General features: G+C 48.9%; 1 protein-coding gene across 5 annotated transcripts; it reads right to left on the bottom strand.

Annotated features, from left to right (window-relative positions):
- Window positions 1-635: 635 nt before the first annotated feature.
- TMEM150C (transmembrane protein 150C) lies at window positions 636-14640 on the bottom strand. 5 transcript variants are annotated; one of them, XM_085222592.1, is made up of 9 exons: window positions 14280-14428; window positions 13981-14095; window positions 9733-9817; window positions 8757-8810; window positions 8614-8646; window positions 8438-8505; window positions 6650-6777; window positions 4074-4251; window positions 636-2842 (listed from the first exon to the last, which is right to left on the bottom strand). In XM_085222592.1, exons 3-9 carry the CDS (start codon window positions 9810-9812, stop codon window positions 2634-2636), a joined length of 750 nt encoding a protein of 249 aa, XP_085078718.1. In that variant the 5' UTR covers window positions 9813-9817; window positions 13981-14095; window positions 14280-14428; the 3' UTR covers window positions 636-2633. The 5 variants fall into 5 exon arrangements, with proteins under 5 accessions (XP_085078718.1, XP_085078719.1, XP_085078717.1 ...); XM_085222593.1 differs by having other exon boundaries at window positions 13981-14092; window positions 14280-14422; XM_085222591.1 differs by having other exon boundaries at window positions 9733-9814; window positions 14280-14305.
- Window positions 14641-15890: the final 1250 nt, after the last annotated feature.

The following is a 15890-nucleotide window of genomic DNA, read 5'->3' as shown; positions in this document are numbered from 1 at the left end:
ACCCACTGTTTTTATCGCTGCTTCTGCCCTCCCTGGTCCATTCTTTAGGACAGACAAGCCTGTCCTGCTGAGGAAACAGCAATCATGCCCCTGTCTGTCTCATAATTTGATGAGGGACTTGCTGGAAGCCAGGAGGTTGAACCAAGCAATAGCAATGGTGGTCCGACACATTGTTGCTGGCACTCAGCTCAAGAGTATCATCCACTACTTACTAATTGCTGTGCAGCTGTGCTTGAACTTGCCCTCACAGCTCTGGTGATGAGATGGCCACAACAGATCGCCAGCACACGCACTGCCTTCCTGAGCTCTGGTGCACATCTCAGCTCTCCCCATTGAAGCAGCTGCATAGAGAACAAGCACCTGAGGAGGAAAACACGTCACACCAGCACTGCCCTTCTAAAACTTGATGGCAGCTGTGGGGCAGCTAATGTGAATGCCTTTCCAGGCTACGTAGAGCATGATCCACCTCCGAGAAAGAGCCTGCTAATTAGCACTGCTACAGTCTGTACCTGCATGGCTGAATGATCCCCAGCTTCATTAAGTGTTAATTTGTATCATGACAGTGTAAATATCTTCTGCTTTGCCTTTGCCCTCATAAAGCTGTGCAGGGGATAGGGGACAAAAATAAAACTCACTTTCTCCATAAAAGCACTTTATTTAGTGGTCGTGTGTATAGTGGTTGTCGTTTAGTTGTACTGAAATGTGCTGTTAGAAATACTGTAAGAAATGTACAGAGTTATTACCAAAAACCTGAAGTTCAGTTTGGATTGCATATAGGAAAACAAAAAACAAGTCACAATCATCATCCTTCTTTTTCTTTGTTAAAATTGTTACAAAGTATAAAACAATAAATCAAAAAGCAGTAATTGATTTAAAAACAAAACAAAAAAGAGGACTATTTACAGTAAAACACCCTTAAAGCAAAACACTGCTTGGTGCTCCCTATGCATCCACCGCGTGCCTGTGTCAGGGGCCACCCTGCGTCCTGTCCCCCACCACATAGTGCAGGACTGTTGGTGGAGCTGTAGATGACCTGGTGTGCCCCGACCCGCAGCCTCAGCACCTCCATTCCCAAAAACAAGTTCTGAGCCATGAAAGATCATATAAAGGGCAACTAGCTTAACAGAAGGTTTTCTTGACCATTTCTCCTTCCTGGAGAGGCCTTTGCCCTTTGCAGAGCACTGAATGCCCTTTTTGTCAGGAATACTACAGTGTGGTAGGAGTTCCCCTGCAAACACCTCTTGCCACCATTTTCAGTTCTGCTTCTTTTCCCACAGGGGTGATGAGATGCCCCATGTCAGCACAGGCAGAAGAGGCAAACCCAAGCTAAGCCTGCCTAGGAAAATGGGAAACAAGTCCCATCCATCCCCTACCTGGCTGATCCAGCAGCCTTCCCAAACTGTGTTTTCAGAGATGGGCTTTAACCACAGCCTTTGTCTGCAGGAATCATTTCTCTTTGTTATATTTCCACTTCAAGCTCCCCTGGGAGTGCACAGCAAAGCACAGCAAAGTCACTTTTGGTGACTTAAGCCAAGTCCCCCAGCCTTCACACCCCTTGGAAGCCCATACAGGAAAACTGGCCAAGGGAGAAGTCTGGATTGCAGGCAGGGACAAAATGTGTCTGAAATTTGACTTTTAAGTGCGTAAGGAGCAACAAACAAACAAAACCAACTAAAAACCCTACACACAATAAAGCCCAGCTGCAATGATACTATTTTCATTGTAGGTAAGTCCAGTGTCTCTAACGCAATGTTTACGTCTTCTGTGAACAACAACAACAAAAAGTTACTGAAATACTACAGATGATTTGTACTGGAAGCACTAAACATTTAAAAAGAGCAGCCTCTTCTGGGTCATCTTTAGAGCACACAGGCATTCACTTATTAATTCAGCACCTGGATTCCATCAGTCCCCATTGCAGCCCATGAAACGCCAAGCCCAGCATAGTGCTCCCCTGTGCCATGTTCTCTGGCATAGGCACAGTCCTCTCTGCTGCCAGGCAGCATCAGCCAAGTCTCGCATGATTTCTCCCAAATCCAGCTTTGCCATCAGCTCTTTCCAGGCTGGAAGCAATGCCCACCTGCTCATTGTAAATGCTGGTCAGTTTGGATTTTCCAACATCCAGATTTAAGTCCAGAAAAAACAGCCATTCCTTCTCACCCTACCAAGTAACTCCTATCAGCAGCAAAGAAAATAATGCAAAAAAGATAAGAAAAGTGCAGCCCAGCAACTCAGGAACCAGCAATGTCTGAAGACTATGCCCAGACAGGTCTGTCTCCTTTATCTCCTCCCCTAAAGGACAGGCAGAGCAGTGCCTATCTCAGAGGGGCATTGTGAGCACCTGCTGCCAAACATCTTGAACAGCAGGTATGAGATGGAGCTGCTGAGAAAGAGTCTCTGACAGCACAAAGTGAACAACTTGTGCTACCCAGCACTGCTGTACAGAAGGATCCAGTCCTCTTCCAGCAGGCAGCTATTTTTGTTTGGCCCTTAATGAGGCAACCACCCTCAGAGCCCTTTGGCAATACGACAATGATTGCACGTGGAAAACAAACTCATCAAAAAAAGTGTAAATGAGGTCATGTCTAACCATAGGACTGCACCTGTCCCCCTCCCCCTGGCCAAAGGACAGGCTACACCTGATCTGTCTGGTACTCAGAGGCTTCTGACAAGCTTTCAGAAAAGCTCAGAAAGTTTTCCTGGTACTCAGAACAAACTATCTCAAATCTGTAGTGCCTGAACTCCACAGCAAATGTGCCAAAGTAGCACAGGAAACACATCACCAGGCCCCACTGGATCCTGGCAGCATACATGTGGATGCCTTGCACCATCAGGATGAAATCTGGAAGAGAAAGGTCAAGGAAAACATTCTGGGAATGCCTGTGGGAATAAAGACACCATCCAAGAGGAGAAAAAGCCAATAGGACAGGCAATAAAATATTGACAATCAGAATCACCAGGATGATGATCAATCTGCCTACCATCATAAAGAGTGAGCGTGGTGCCAGAAGTGAAAGGGACATCAGGTATCTAACAAGATGGGAACTGCCTATGGAATGCAGCAGCTGTTCTATGCTGGTCAGAGCTTCTGGTCCCAATTCCCACTGATAAACATTTACAGACGTTAAGACAGAAGTGTGGAGAAGTCTTGCTTAAATATCAAACCAGCCACTGACAGAGCCAGCAAGCTGTGAGGGCTCCCATTATACACTCTTACCTTCTCTGCACACCTCCTCTAATCTTACAGCTCTCCTGTCTCTCAGAATTTCCTCTGCACTCCAGAAACACGAGCATACAACCTCATAGGTAAAACAAACAAACAGTTGCTTCAAGAATGGGCTGTTACCCAAAATAACTTGTTAGCTTATTCCCAGCCATTTCTTCCTGTCCTCTAACTTACCCCAGCACTAACATAGTCACAACTAAGCAGTGACTGAACCCAGCTCAAATAAGCCCCCTCTTCTTCCCCCCCCCAGTGAGCACAAAAGGGCTGAGCAGGGAATGAACATGAAGCCCCATGTACACCTGGTTGGGGTGTCTGCAGACTCCACAACCAAAACCCCGTTTGTAAAACATGTAGTCTTACCAGAAATCAATACAGCCAGCAGCTCCTCTCAATGCCACAGCCACTGTTAGAGCAGATGACTGGCTGTAAACCCTGGAGCACGTATACAATCTTTAGACACCTGATTACCACCCCAACTCTCTATGCTCTCAACATGTTTTTAATCTTAGTCTTTGGCACGATTACAAATGCTACCCTGTAGGTAGCCATTAAATCAAACAGATGTTGTTCTTTACTGTAGCCACTTTGGAAATCGCTAAGAATAAATTTTACAAACATTTATGGGGGAAGTGAGGATGTAGCCCATGTAGCCCATGAGAAAAGTAGTGCACTCCTGTAAAACAGAGGTAGCAAAGCGAACTGATCACAGATTTGTGCCTTGACAACAATCTGAGCAGTGCTCCTAAATGCTCTGAGCTCCAAGGACGGCTGTAAGAGCCAATCTTCCCTGCTGCAGAGTCAGCCATTGACAATAACTGATGTGCCACAGAGCACAACAGAAGGATACAGAGCACCACGCAGAGAGTGATGCCGGCTGATAAGGCGACTCGTGGTATTCCAGCTTTCCTTCCCTCATTCTTCAGGTTGATCTTGAGAGTGAGAGCAGACTGGATCCAGCATGCCAACGTCCCAAAGCCAAAGGTCAGCGATGTGCCCACATTGTGGATCTCCTCATCGTTAGAAAGCTAGGAAGAAAGAAAACAGTGATTGTCTGAACACCACAGAAGTCATCTGCTAGCAACCTTGAAGAGCTGAGAGGGCAGGTTAGAGAAGAGCAAGAACCACTGGGGTGTGAGATGGAGATGCCGCATCATTTCTCCTGGTGGAGGTGTAAGGTCTAAGATAACCAAGATAAGTTGGCAGCTGTCACAGTCAAGCAGATCCTCTGTCCAAAACCAAGCACAGCAGAAAATGCAGCCTCCTGGAGATTGTCTCCACAGCTCCCTGACAAGGCCCACTGATGCAAAGTTCAGGAAGAAATACTTCTCTGGCTTGACACAATGGTCAGGGCAGGCAAGGACAACCTGCCAAGTGCTTATTCAGCTCCCTGCAATGACAGCAAACTGCAGCCTTCAGCTGCACAGAGCAGTGCCATCCAGGTAGTGGGCTGCCAGAGCCCCAGCACCTCCATGAGCTAGCAGAGATAAGCTTCTGTTTTGGCTAGCTTCTACCACAAACTGCTGACTGCTTGTTCCCTCTTCCACCTCTCTTAAGCACCGATGTCTGAGGCAACATGAGCTCAACCCCATTGGAGTGCAAGTGCTTTTCTGTCTCTTGGCTGCCATTTCTCATAGGGCTCAGTGACTGTGCAGTGCTGCAAAGGAACAGGACAGACACATTCCACAAGCAAAAGTTTGCAAACAGATCCTTCTAGAATATAAATACGTTCAGAAAGCTCACTAAAGGCAAGGCTTAGGCTAAACATTTTCTCCTTTCCTTCCTCTTCTAAATAATAAACCTTTCCTAAATAATAAATCATCAGTGCATAATTCCTCCTTGCAGCCTTGATTCCTGTTCTGTGATTTAACCAATTCCCAAACAATGCACCATGTGCAAAATAGCAGAGTAGTCACCCTGCTTCCACTGATCCCTTCCCTCTGTTTTTTTAGGGTTGTTCTTTTCATGGGTTTTGGGTTTTTTTGTTTTTGTTTTTGTTTTTGTTTGAAAAGAGCAGGTTCAAATTATGGTAGAAGCAAAAACAGGATTGAGCTTGGTTTTCTCAAGGCAGTTTGCACTGCATGGGACTTACAGCCTTCGTGGTGACTCTAAAATACCAATACCCAATCTGTAATTTTCTAGAAATGTGATTTAATGCCATATTCAGCTCAGTCATTAGACAGGGAAAAGCATGGGCTATAGTCTCATTACCACATGCTTTCATGGCTTGGCACAAGATCTAAGCAAGGATACAGCTAACTAACAAGGAGCGGATTATTAGTCCAAAATTTATAACCATGAAAAGATTCACAGCATCCACTTTACAAGAACAAGCATTTACTCCGAGGGGGAGAAAAAATGTCCCCCTCAGAGTAAAACTGCTTTCTACTACCTAGTCCCTGTCACAGAAATATTCTTCTTGCACCAATATGTGATACAAGGGCCTTATAATTCTTAGTTGAGAAGCTCTCATGAAAAAGTAAATCTAGAGGTTTTTGGCCTGGGCCATGGAGTCAGCAAGACCTCCAGAACAATTAAGTTAGCTTGCAGAAAAAAAAGAAAGACTGTAAAGGACACAAAGTTTCCACAATTACTCTACAACTCAAACAGCTACTAATCCTTCAAAAAACAAGTCCTTTTTCTGTATTAGAAGGAAAACCATCTCCCTTCCTGCAAAAGCAGCTGAGAAGCCTTTCTCCGTTCCTGGGCAGCTGAGGCCCTTTACTTGCATCCCAGTAAGAGACAGAACAACAGGGAGAGCAATGGGATAGGGAAACCAAAGCGGCCCACTTGCTCTCACGGCTTGATTTTCACTGCAGACCTGACAGACACAAACTTGTGATCACGCTGAATGCACAACCCCACAGACTAAGGCTGCGGAGCTCACAGCTTGACTGCTTGTCAAGCAATTGCAGAACAGATGGAGGACTGCAGGGACCTCATCCAGGCACCCACCACACCAGGGAGTGTGGCAGCATTTCTCTGCTGCATCCCTCTCGTGGGAGTCAGAGGACAAGCAGGAGGTAGGTTTAACCAACAAACGTTTTAAGCGAAGGACACTAAAATGTCTGCTAAATGTGTATGGGCAGCTGTGCATCTGCTAACACAGATGCAGATATAAACTTCCAGCTCAAGTCCATTTCCCCAGGACCATCTGCACCAAACCCCAAGGCTCAGGAGATTCAGAAGTCTTCCTGCTCTGGCTCTCAGCAGGTCAAGCATGCATGAAATATATGAACAATTACCACCGTCCTCCATTTCTGCATGTTCTGGAACCACAATAAGCAGCAGGCAGAGCTGGCACAGTGGGTATGAGGAGGGTCAGGGCACAGCCAGACACATGTAATTCAAAGACCTGGGCTGACCTGCTTAAAAAGCAGGAGCCTTACAACACACACACAGCAACGTGAGTCTGGCGTGCAGTACCTGGAAGTTGCCAAGTAAGGTCATCCCAAAGGAGGCCAGGCACAACGCCACCAGGCCACTGACATTCAGCCAAGGATTCAGCACCTTTGGTTTCAGCTGAATGAAGCGCAGAACAGCAACGACAAGTGCTGAGGAAGAAAGAGAGAGCATGAAGTAGGTCATTAGGTAAAATGTGCTGCAGAAGTTACCTGGCTAGGCTCACAGCTCCTTTCCATCCTCCGCTAACTGCTAGGGACAGTTACTCTCTGATTAATGGGGCTCACCTGCCCCGCTTTTCTCCTGTTATTTCTACAGCGTATGATCCTTACAAAAGAGAGATATTGGTCCCTGTGAAACCATGTGACCTTTTCTTAAAACAACAACGAGATTGACAAAGGGGAATTAAAAAGTCACCTTCCTACTTTACATGCAAAACAATACCACTTTGATTTTCCACAAACGCTAATGTTTCTGGTTAGTGGTTTCTGCTGGTTCTTCTCTAGCAACAAAGTCAACACAGGCACGAGCTCAAGGGAGCCAATCAGAAGCACCCCAATGCAGTAGAGCAATCCTACCTACTGTGGCCAGCCTAGCCTCACCCATAAAGCAGAGACAACATAAAAACTCTGCAGTCTGGAGATTCCCTGGTTTCACTTCTTATCGCAACGGGAAGAAGCAGTGATGAAAACAGACAGTAGAGCTGGGCTTCAAAAAGCTCTTGCCCTCCTTCACAGCACCTGCTCCCATGCTCAGGTGACTCTGTCCTCACAGTCCTCTGTCCTCACGTCTACCCAATCACAGCACCAAGACAGTCCCTGCCCTTCCATACAGCCCACAAGCTGGAAGCAGAGTTGTTTATAATAATTGAAACCCTGGCTTAATAAGCAAGGTCTGACCTTCAAATAGTGCCACACAAAAACAAACTTAAAGGATGCCAACACTCCTTCCAGAAGTGATACGTGAAAACAAGGAAGTTTAAGTCAGGGTTCACAATGAAACTCATCTCATTGGATTTTGCACTACCAAGCTGCATTTTCATTAGGGCAGGTTGAGACCGTCAAGGGACCTTACTTGTACAAACACTGGTATGGATTCATCTCAAAGCTCAACTCAACTCGATTTCTCAGAATCAGAAAGGAAATATCACATCTTTCACTGATAGCAGCAGTAGAAAGAGCCAAACTGGCAGCACCAAAAAGCATCCCACAAAGGAAAAGACAAGCGCAAGTACTACTAAGTAAGAGCAAACACAAGTTAAAATAATCATTTGTCCATTTCAGTTTGGGCTAATTTGTTCAAAATAAGTAAAGGTGTAGGTAGCAGACACTCTAAGAGCCCAATGCAGATATTGTTTCCAAGCATTTGTACTTTTCAGATATTCCTTCTATTTAACATTGAGTGTTTTACCTTTAATGCCTGCTGCTGGAAGAAGCCAGTGAGCTCTCACAGCTTCAGTAATGGAATTTGGGAAGGGGTAGGGGTGCAGGGCAACTTCTGCATAGTAAGTTGTTGCAGTTGTAAGATTATGGCATGGAAATATTCACATTTATAGCACAGAACAGAAATCCATCATGCAATGAAGAACAATCACACAGCTTCAAGGCTAATGAAGCTCAAACATATCCAGCCTCATTATGTCTTTCTAAAATGAAGCCAAAACAATCCTGGCTTATTCAGCAGCAACCACAGCTTAACGGATTTCACATCAGCAGATCTAAGAACGATGCATATTGGATATTACTTATGTTTCAATGACTTGTTACAATAAATTACGAGAGAGAAAGAAATAATTCTCCTTGTGGTTCCTACCTAGAAATGCTGCCATGTTCATGACTTGGCTAAACACGCAGCTCGCAGGAGGAGCATCACCTGCAATACTTGGAAAACAAAGTGTACCACTGTAACTCCAGGATGGCAAAGACGTGTGAACAACTACTATTCATCAGAACAGTAAGAGGAAAAAAAAAAAAAAAAAAATCACTCACCTTATATAAGGTGGTCTTTTGGAACCAGGTTTCCTACAAGACACAAGAATTAAGATTCAAGAACTTCTTTCCCATTTCGTTTTATCACTTAATTATTTTAACAAAACTACTAACTGAAAGCAAAGCCCACAGACCCCTCTTACCTCTCCGGTACATTTAGTGCAATAATTTTGTTATCTTCCACTGCTATAAAGTATCTGTCAGGAAAAAAAAAGACACAAACATCCTCAAACCTCATTCCGGCTTCTATTCCACATATCACTCAATCTGGTAAGTACCTTAAAGCCCACTGACACAAGGTCAGGCAAAATCAGAACTAAGGAGGCAGCCAGTGCTCAAGCAGGCAGCTTTGTTTCTCAGCCCGTTGCCTGCCTTTCTGTTACATCTGCTCTGCATGGCAATGTGGAGAAGCAGACCACCGAAGTGGACTAAAAATAATCATCCAAGGAAACATTTTCATTTTGAATCTGGATCACTTGATTCACCTGGTTCACTCTGCTTCCTCCACAAAAGCTGTTTTAGCAGCTATCGGCTCAGATAAACAGCTTAAGCTATTCCCTGCTGCTGAAAAACATCCTCAAATCCATGGCCAAAGTCACATCCTACGATACAGCACTTATCAGGCTGAGCAGAGCTGCTGATTGCACACTTCTCACTCCCAAATTCATGCTGCAGTTGTCTGCCTGCATGCCTGGGAGAGCCCACTTGGGTAAATGCACACCTTGTATGTCTTTTGTTAAAAAGGGCTGCTGAGAAAAGCGAGGCATCAGCATTATGCTGCTGGCAGGCTGTCTGTACGGGGCAGTATGCTCCATGTTTGGGCTCTTCATCCCAAAGCAGAGCCTGAGCACTTCTCCAAGAGCTCTGCTGAGTCATTTACAGAAAAGGTGATGGAGGGAAATTTCTGCATCTTGGCCTCCTGTTTTTTTAGGCAGTTTCCAGTAATGTGTGCCATGAGGAAGACAAGGTCAGAAATGTGGCCTGGGGAGCACAGAAACTCAGGGAAATGCACGTGCTCCTCCATGGACCAGCCCTTGACCCTCTCAAGTGCCTTTCCAGCCCCACAGAAACTCCACGTCCCCCACAGATTCACCCTCTGAAGTGCAGCAGGTAACTTACACTATCCATAATCCAGCTGACGTAAATAGGGTAAACACAAGGGGTAAAAACATCCACACACTACATTTCTTCCCGTCCATACCTGCTAGAAACAAAGAGTAAAGTAGAAAGTAAAAGTAAAAAGAGGGCACAGGCAATCAAACCCCTTACCCAACCCGGGCTGGAAGCAGCAAGAGCATCCCCACAGCAGGGACCAAGACTAACCTCACAACAGGCAGCCCAGTAGGCACTGCCAGCCTTACCCACCACTGTAGCTGGTGTGAGGGGCTAAGCTGCAAAATGCAGGCAGCAGCTGCTGCGCTGCACAGGAATAGGGAGCCTGCAGCAGAGAGACTCTTCAGAATGCGTGTGGCAGGGGGTTGGAGATTCACGATTCTTGAGGTCCCTTCCAACCCTGGCCATTCTGTGATTCTGATGCACCTAGTGAACAGTGGTAGCTCTCAAAGCATTCTCCTGAAGCAGTTTGTACAAGGTCATTCCACGAGATCCACAGCCCTCACTCCTTGCTCCTTTCCAGAGGCACGTGGCAGCACAGCCTCCCTCCCGTGATCATTACCCATTCCACACACATCATATCGGCACAGTCCGCAGAGCAAAGGGAGATGGATGCACATGTTCTCTCCTCACCCCCACAAAGCACACGACCAGCTCCCATCCTGGCTACAGCAATCAGCTAAAAATGGTGTTTGGATGCTCCCAAAGGGGAGCCAAGCTCAAGTGCTGTCAGAATGAGGTGTGGCAAACAGGACCAGCTCTTGATGCTGTGCAATGCTGCATGGGATGCTTAAGGATGCTGTGCACATCCTCTCCTGAGGAAGTATTTGTCCTACAGGCAAGATCCCACTGGACAAGGATGTGACACACTGGGACCATTCCTGCAATATATGCAATTCAGAAGTGCCACGATGCTGCCACGCTCCAAACACAGAACACCTTGTATACCCTGTGAGCCCTCTGACACTGGATCAAATACCTCCTCATGCTCTGTTGTCCTGCGCAAACATTCCTTCAGGCATCAGCGCAGCCACAAGATGCAAACAGAAAGCGAACAACAGGAGGCTCTCCGCTCCAGCACCCACTTTGATTTCCCAAGGGCAGCAGCCCTACATCAGCTGCGCCGCCTTCCTGCACGCTGTGCATTGCTGGAGGGGCACAACACAGCACCATTTGATGCGAGGCCAGAGGGCTCGTCACACCCTGAGCCACAGCATGCTTGCATAAAGCCATAAGGCTCAAGCGAGGCTGAATCACAAACTGTAAAAGAAGGATAAGCTAGAAAATAAGATCTCTTCCCTGGTCTGGGAGCAGAGGAAACCGCATGCAGGGAGCACAAAGCCATGCAAGCATTAAATACTTCAGTGTAGCGAGCAATCAGCTCCAGCGCATAGATGGATCTTCAGCATGGTGCAGCAGAACAGAAGAAATTGTTGCTGTGGGTGGAGCACATTCCCCCACCCATCTCATCTCTATTCCTCTCCCTGCACAAAGGACTCCGGTTCCCCATGGCCCCTGCTGCTCCAGCTGCAGCTGTTCTATGAGCAGTGCCCTGGCCTTTTTCTCCTGCAACCCATAAATATGCAGTGGCATCCCATAGCTGCAGCTGAGCTCCTTGTTCCCATCCCGCTGGAGGGGAGCAAGCAGGTAGATGTCACCTCCCATTAAAGCCCGCTTTTCCTCTGCGAGGTAACTGCTGCTAGCGCAGCTCTCCTGCTTTCTACTGGACTAAGCCAAGGCAGCACAATTCTTTCAGCTCAAAGATAGTAGGTTTTGTTGCTTACCCTTCCCCCTCAGGAAGGTACAAAGAATGCACGGACGCAACTAAAGCAGTTACTGGAAATAACACTTGTCTTCATTACTGGCTTACCACAGCTCCTCTGCCTTCCAGTGCGCCTCTCTGCCAAGAAATCACAACCTTCCTAACCTACTTCAGTGATGTCTGATGGGAGGAAAGGCAGGTGGTACAAGGTTTGTTTCCCAAGGCAGAGCCAAGGGCAGCACATGGGAATGGGGGCAGCAGTCCATGGCTGGGAAGGACATCACTGCTCCTGCAGCTCCTTACATGGGCACTGTGCTGATGTAGGAGTGCACGTACCTCTAGTGCCCCCTCCAAGGTAGGGCACGGAGGCAATGGCTGGACCAGACACTTTCTAGTGTTGTTCAATGGCACAACATATGCATGCCTGAGGATGTCCAGCAATCTCTGTGTGGACTGAGAATAGTTCAAAATCAAGATTTGCTTGGGCACATTACACTTGCACCCTGCTGCATTGGCTGGGTGCAGAACTAAATCACGTGTCACCTCATCTCTTTCCAAAGGTTAGCACGTGCCAACCCTGCACTGCTGTTCAACTGAGACCATTCTCAGCCTTTGCAGTAACCTGCTCAGGTCTTGGGTTCACGTCTTCAAGTGGAGAGGCCACCAGCATCACCATCAGCAGCCAGGGATGAGAGAAAAAGGAACACAGTCAGCACCCTCCCCCGAGCCAAAACAGTATGTTAAGTGGGAAAAATAACCTAAACTCCCCTTGGGGAATGTAGAAACCATTTCTTTGAGAATTAATTGCTCTATGGGGATGATGCTGAGCCAACCTTCCCCTCTGCAGCTCTGCTCTGTGCTGCTGCCACCAGTGATGCCAAATCTGAGTTGTCAACTCCAGATGATGGCACCAGCCATCTCAGCAATCCCATGCTTTCTCAAATAAACACACCAACTTCGAGAGGCTGTTTGGAATTGCCTGCACCTGTTTTGTCTTCTCCTTTTTATTTCTAAGGTTTGCAGCAAAGGGAAAGCTTTAGGCAACCAATGGCCCTGTGGTGACACAGGCTCCCAGGGCTGACAAAAAGGTGTTTTCAGTGTGGCAGCTAACCCAGCCAGAGGCAGCCTGCTGTCCCAAAAGCACACACCACACTTTTCCAGTCCCTCCTGACACAAGGCCTCAGGCTGGCATCACAAGAACCTTGCTATTTCAGGACAGGGTGCAGAGCAGCAAAGGCTGCTGCTGCTGCAGAAGACATAGAATGGCCTGGGCTGAAAAGGACCACAACAATCATTTAATTTCAACCCCCCGCCATGGGCGGGATCACCAACCACTAGACCAGGCTGCCCAGAACCACATCCAGCCGGGGGATCCTAGGAATTTCCCTCAGCATAGGCTTTCTCTGCTGTCTCCATCCTAGCTCTCACACCTAAGCCTGCTCACACGATCAGCCATTTGCTTTGCTCTTGCTGTCATTGTCCTGTGGTACTCCCCCAAGCAATTAAGCTCCTGTTCCTCTAACGTAGGCAATTCAATAACAGCGGGCAGCTCACCAAACCTATCCCACCACGAGTTCATTTAATGTAAGCATCTTAATTTCATCTGCCAAGAACATCATAAGCTCTTCCTGGAGTTGATTTTGCCAAGAGACACGAATGCAAGGAAGGACAACACTGCCAGGCTTAATGGAGTTGCAAATCTTTCTCAAGACGAGAACACACAGAAGCATCTCAAGGGCCCATTCACAAGCTGCAGGACACGCCAGAGCAGCATTCCTTCAGTAGGCATTTCACAACAGCCGGCCATTGAGTCATCTCAGAGAATAGCCACGGAGCCAAGAGTGCTGGGAGAAGGAGGAAACTGCTCCAACTCTACAGCAAGGCATAAAGAAAGGATGTTAGGCAGCAGCCAAGGGGAGCAACACAAACTGAGGTTGTATTTTGGTGAGCCTCTGTTGGCTTTAAATGGAGGGCCCGCCACAGCTTTCTATTGCTTTTCACAAGTGAGAATAACTGCAGCTTCTCGACGGTGACTGAAGGGACACACAGCAGCACCTGATGGAACACACACCCACAAGCTACTAATGCCAGCACAACGAAGCAGAGCCCTTTTGGATTTATCTCAAGGTCCTGAGCGTGCAGTGACAGAGATAAGGCACGCCAGGAATTGGTCAATAAAGATCAAACGAGCGGCACTGCGTGAACCCGTCACCCATCAGCAGGGGGATGGCAGGATATGCTCCAGCACCCAGCTGCAGGCCATGCAGCGCCCAAATGCCATTCTCTTAAGAGAGGAATGGGAAAAGGTACGGCTGCCTCCAGGCTGCACGTGGGGACGAGCAGGGGACGCTCCAGCAACCTCGCAGCAGCTGCCTTCGACAACGGGGAGAACGACCAACCGAACGCCAACACGCCGCCAACCCCCGGGGCTGCGGACAACCCGCACTCTCCGAACGCCCGCGCCCTGCCCGCGGCCGGCACACGGTACTCACGGGCCACGCGGGGGACGGCGCTGAGCGGCCGCGCTACAGCCGGAGGCGACGCCTGGGAGCAGTCCTGGGCCGGGCCCGCCTTTCTGGCATCGGGGTCTCGTGTCGCAGCGGGCTGCTGGAAGGAGACAAACGCGTGCAACTGGCCGCGCCGCCAGGCTGCAGCGCCGGCCGGGGCACTCCGAGCGCCGCCGGTGCTCCGCAGGAGGAGCGCAGCCACGCGCAGCTCGGCCCCACTCGACCCCGAGGCGCGGCGCGCGCCGTCAACGGCCACCCGCGGTCACCGGGCGGGCGGCTCCTACCTGAGGGCGGCGGCTGCTCCTCAACCTCCGCTCCCGGCGGCGACGGCGGCGGCAGCCCGGGGGAGGGAGGGGAGAGAGGCGGGAGGAGGGGCTGGGCTGTCGCCGTCCCCGCCCCGGCCAGGCGGGGCTCTGGCGGCGGCACGGTCCGCTGCGGAGGGCTGTTGGGATCGGTCGCCTTTGGCTTTAGCGGCCGAGGTCGAAGTGAAGTTCGTGCGGAGCTGCCGAGGAGTGAGAGCCGCAGCCCGCTGGTTCCAAACGGAAAGGAAGACCGGGCAGCTGATGGCAAAACTCCTCCGTCGCTTCGACCCTGCCGCCAGCCAAAGCTGGAAGGGAAACAATGCGGCATATGGGGTTTTAAAGCAATTTCGTTCTCGGTAAACTCCCGAGTGCTTGAGATATTTTGTTCATAGGAGCTCTTTTCTGAGCAGATGGCATCCCTCCTCGTGCTGGGAAACTCACGGTGCCGGTGGCACACCGAAGACCTTTCAGAAATTCACCACGGCTTCAAAAAAGCACACATCCCCAGGGCAGCAGGCGGAGAGGGAGCGTGCAGTGTGGGATGGGATGCAGCAAAGCGGCAGCGGGGCCCAGCGCTGCAGGGCTGCTCCTCCATGTGGGGAGGGCCGTGGGCACAAGGACTTTGCAGCTGCATCCCTCAGTGCATCATCTTTGCAGATCGCTCTGTGAGATCTCTTTGATGTGCCTCCGGGGCCTTTCCCATCCTATCTTTGTCCCATCTTGGTCTCCAACATCAGACATTGGTCATAGAATCACAGAATTATTAAGGTTGGAAAAGACCTCTAAGATCACGCGGTTCAACCACACACCCGTCCCTACCATGTCCCTACCATGTCCCTCCATGCTACATCTCCACGGTTCTTCAACACTCCCAGTGACGATGATTGCACCAGCTCCCTGGGCAGCCTGTGCCAGTACCTCACCGCTTTCTGAGAAGAAATTATTCCTAATATCCAACCTGAACTTCCCCTGGTGCAACTTGAGGCCATTTCCTGTTGTCCCATCACTGCTATCCAGGAGAAGAGGCCAATCCCCACTTCGCCACAACCTCCTGTCAGGGAAATGTAGGAAGCAACAAGGTCTCCCCTGAGCCTCCTTTTCTCCAGACTGAACAATCCCAGTTGCTAGTTCATGCATACTAGACTCATCCTGCCCCTGTTCCCACTGGGCTTTTCCTGCTGGGCAACAGGGAACCTGCCTGGCAATCTACCTACCCCAGAAAGGAGACCAGCTCCAATACATGCAAATGCTCAGAATCAAAATTTTCCTCCTCTTGATGCCTTGCAGCACGTGGGTGATCCCTTACCACGCTTCACCACATCAATGCTCTTGGTGAGGACCAAACTGTGTGCCCACCTTCTTCTCACGATGCAGAGGAGGCTCACAATGCAGAGGAGGAACAAAAGTCCTTGCGCCCTAACACTGGGTGTCAGGATCTGCCTCAAAGCTATTTTTCACACAGAAGAGGATTTCCACAAAGCAAACCCCACCTCATAGACCTCACCCACAGCTCAGGGAGAAGCAAAGGTAACCCCTGTCAGGGATGGCTTGGCCATTGCAGGCTGGCTGTCATTTTGCTTGTCTCTTCTTCAG

This window comes from Meleagris gallopavo, chromosome 4, assembly GCF_905368555.1.
Source record: "Meleagris gallopavo chromosome 4, MGAL_WU_HG_1.1, whole genome shotgun sequence".
Classification (NCBI taxonomy): Eukaryota; Metazoa; Chordata; class Aves; order Galliformes; family Phasianidae; genus Meleagris; species Meleagris gallopavo.
Note: the sequence above shows the minus strand (reverse complement) of the source record. Positions and strands in the feature narration are given on the sequence as shown.

Coding starts and splice junctions, on each gene's coding strand:
- TMEM150C (XM_085222589.1), bottom strand. CDS start 14,625: ATGCCGCATTGTTTCCCTTCCAGCTTTGGCTGGCGGCAGGGTCGAAGC. Junction 8,506..8,613: donor AAAAGACCACCTTATATAAG/GTGAGTGATTTT, acceptor TTGTTTTCCAAG/TATTGCAGGTGATGCTCCTC. Junction 2,843..4,073: donor CACTCTCTGCGTGGTGCTCT/GTATCCTTCTGT, acceptor TTTCTCTTCCAG/ATTTCATCCTGATGGTGCAA.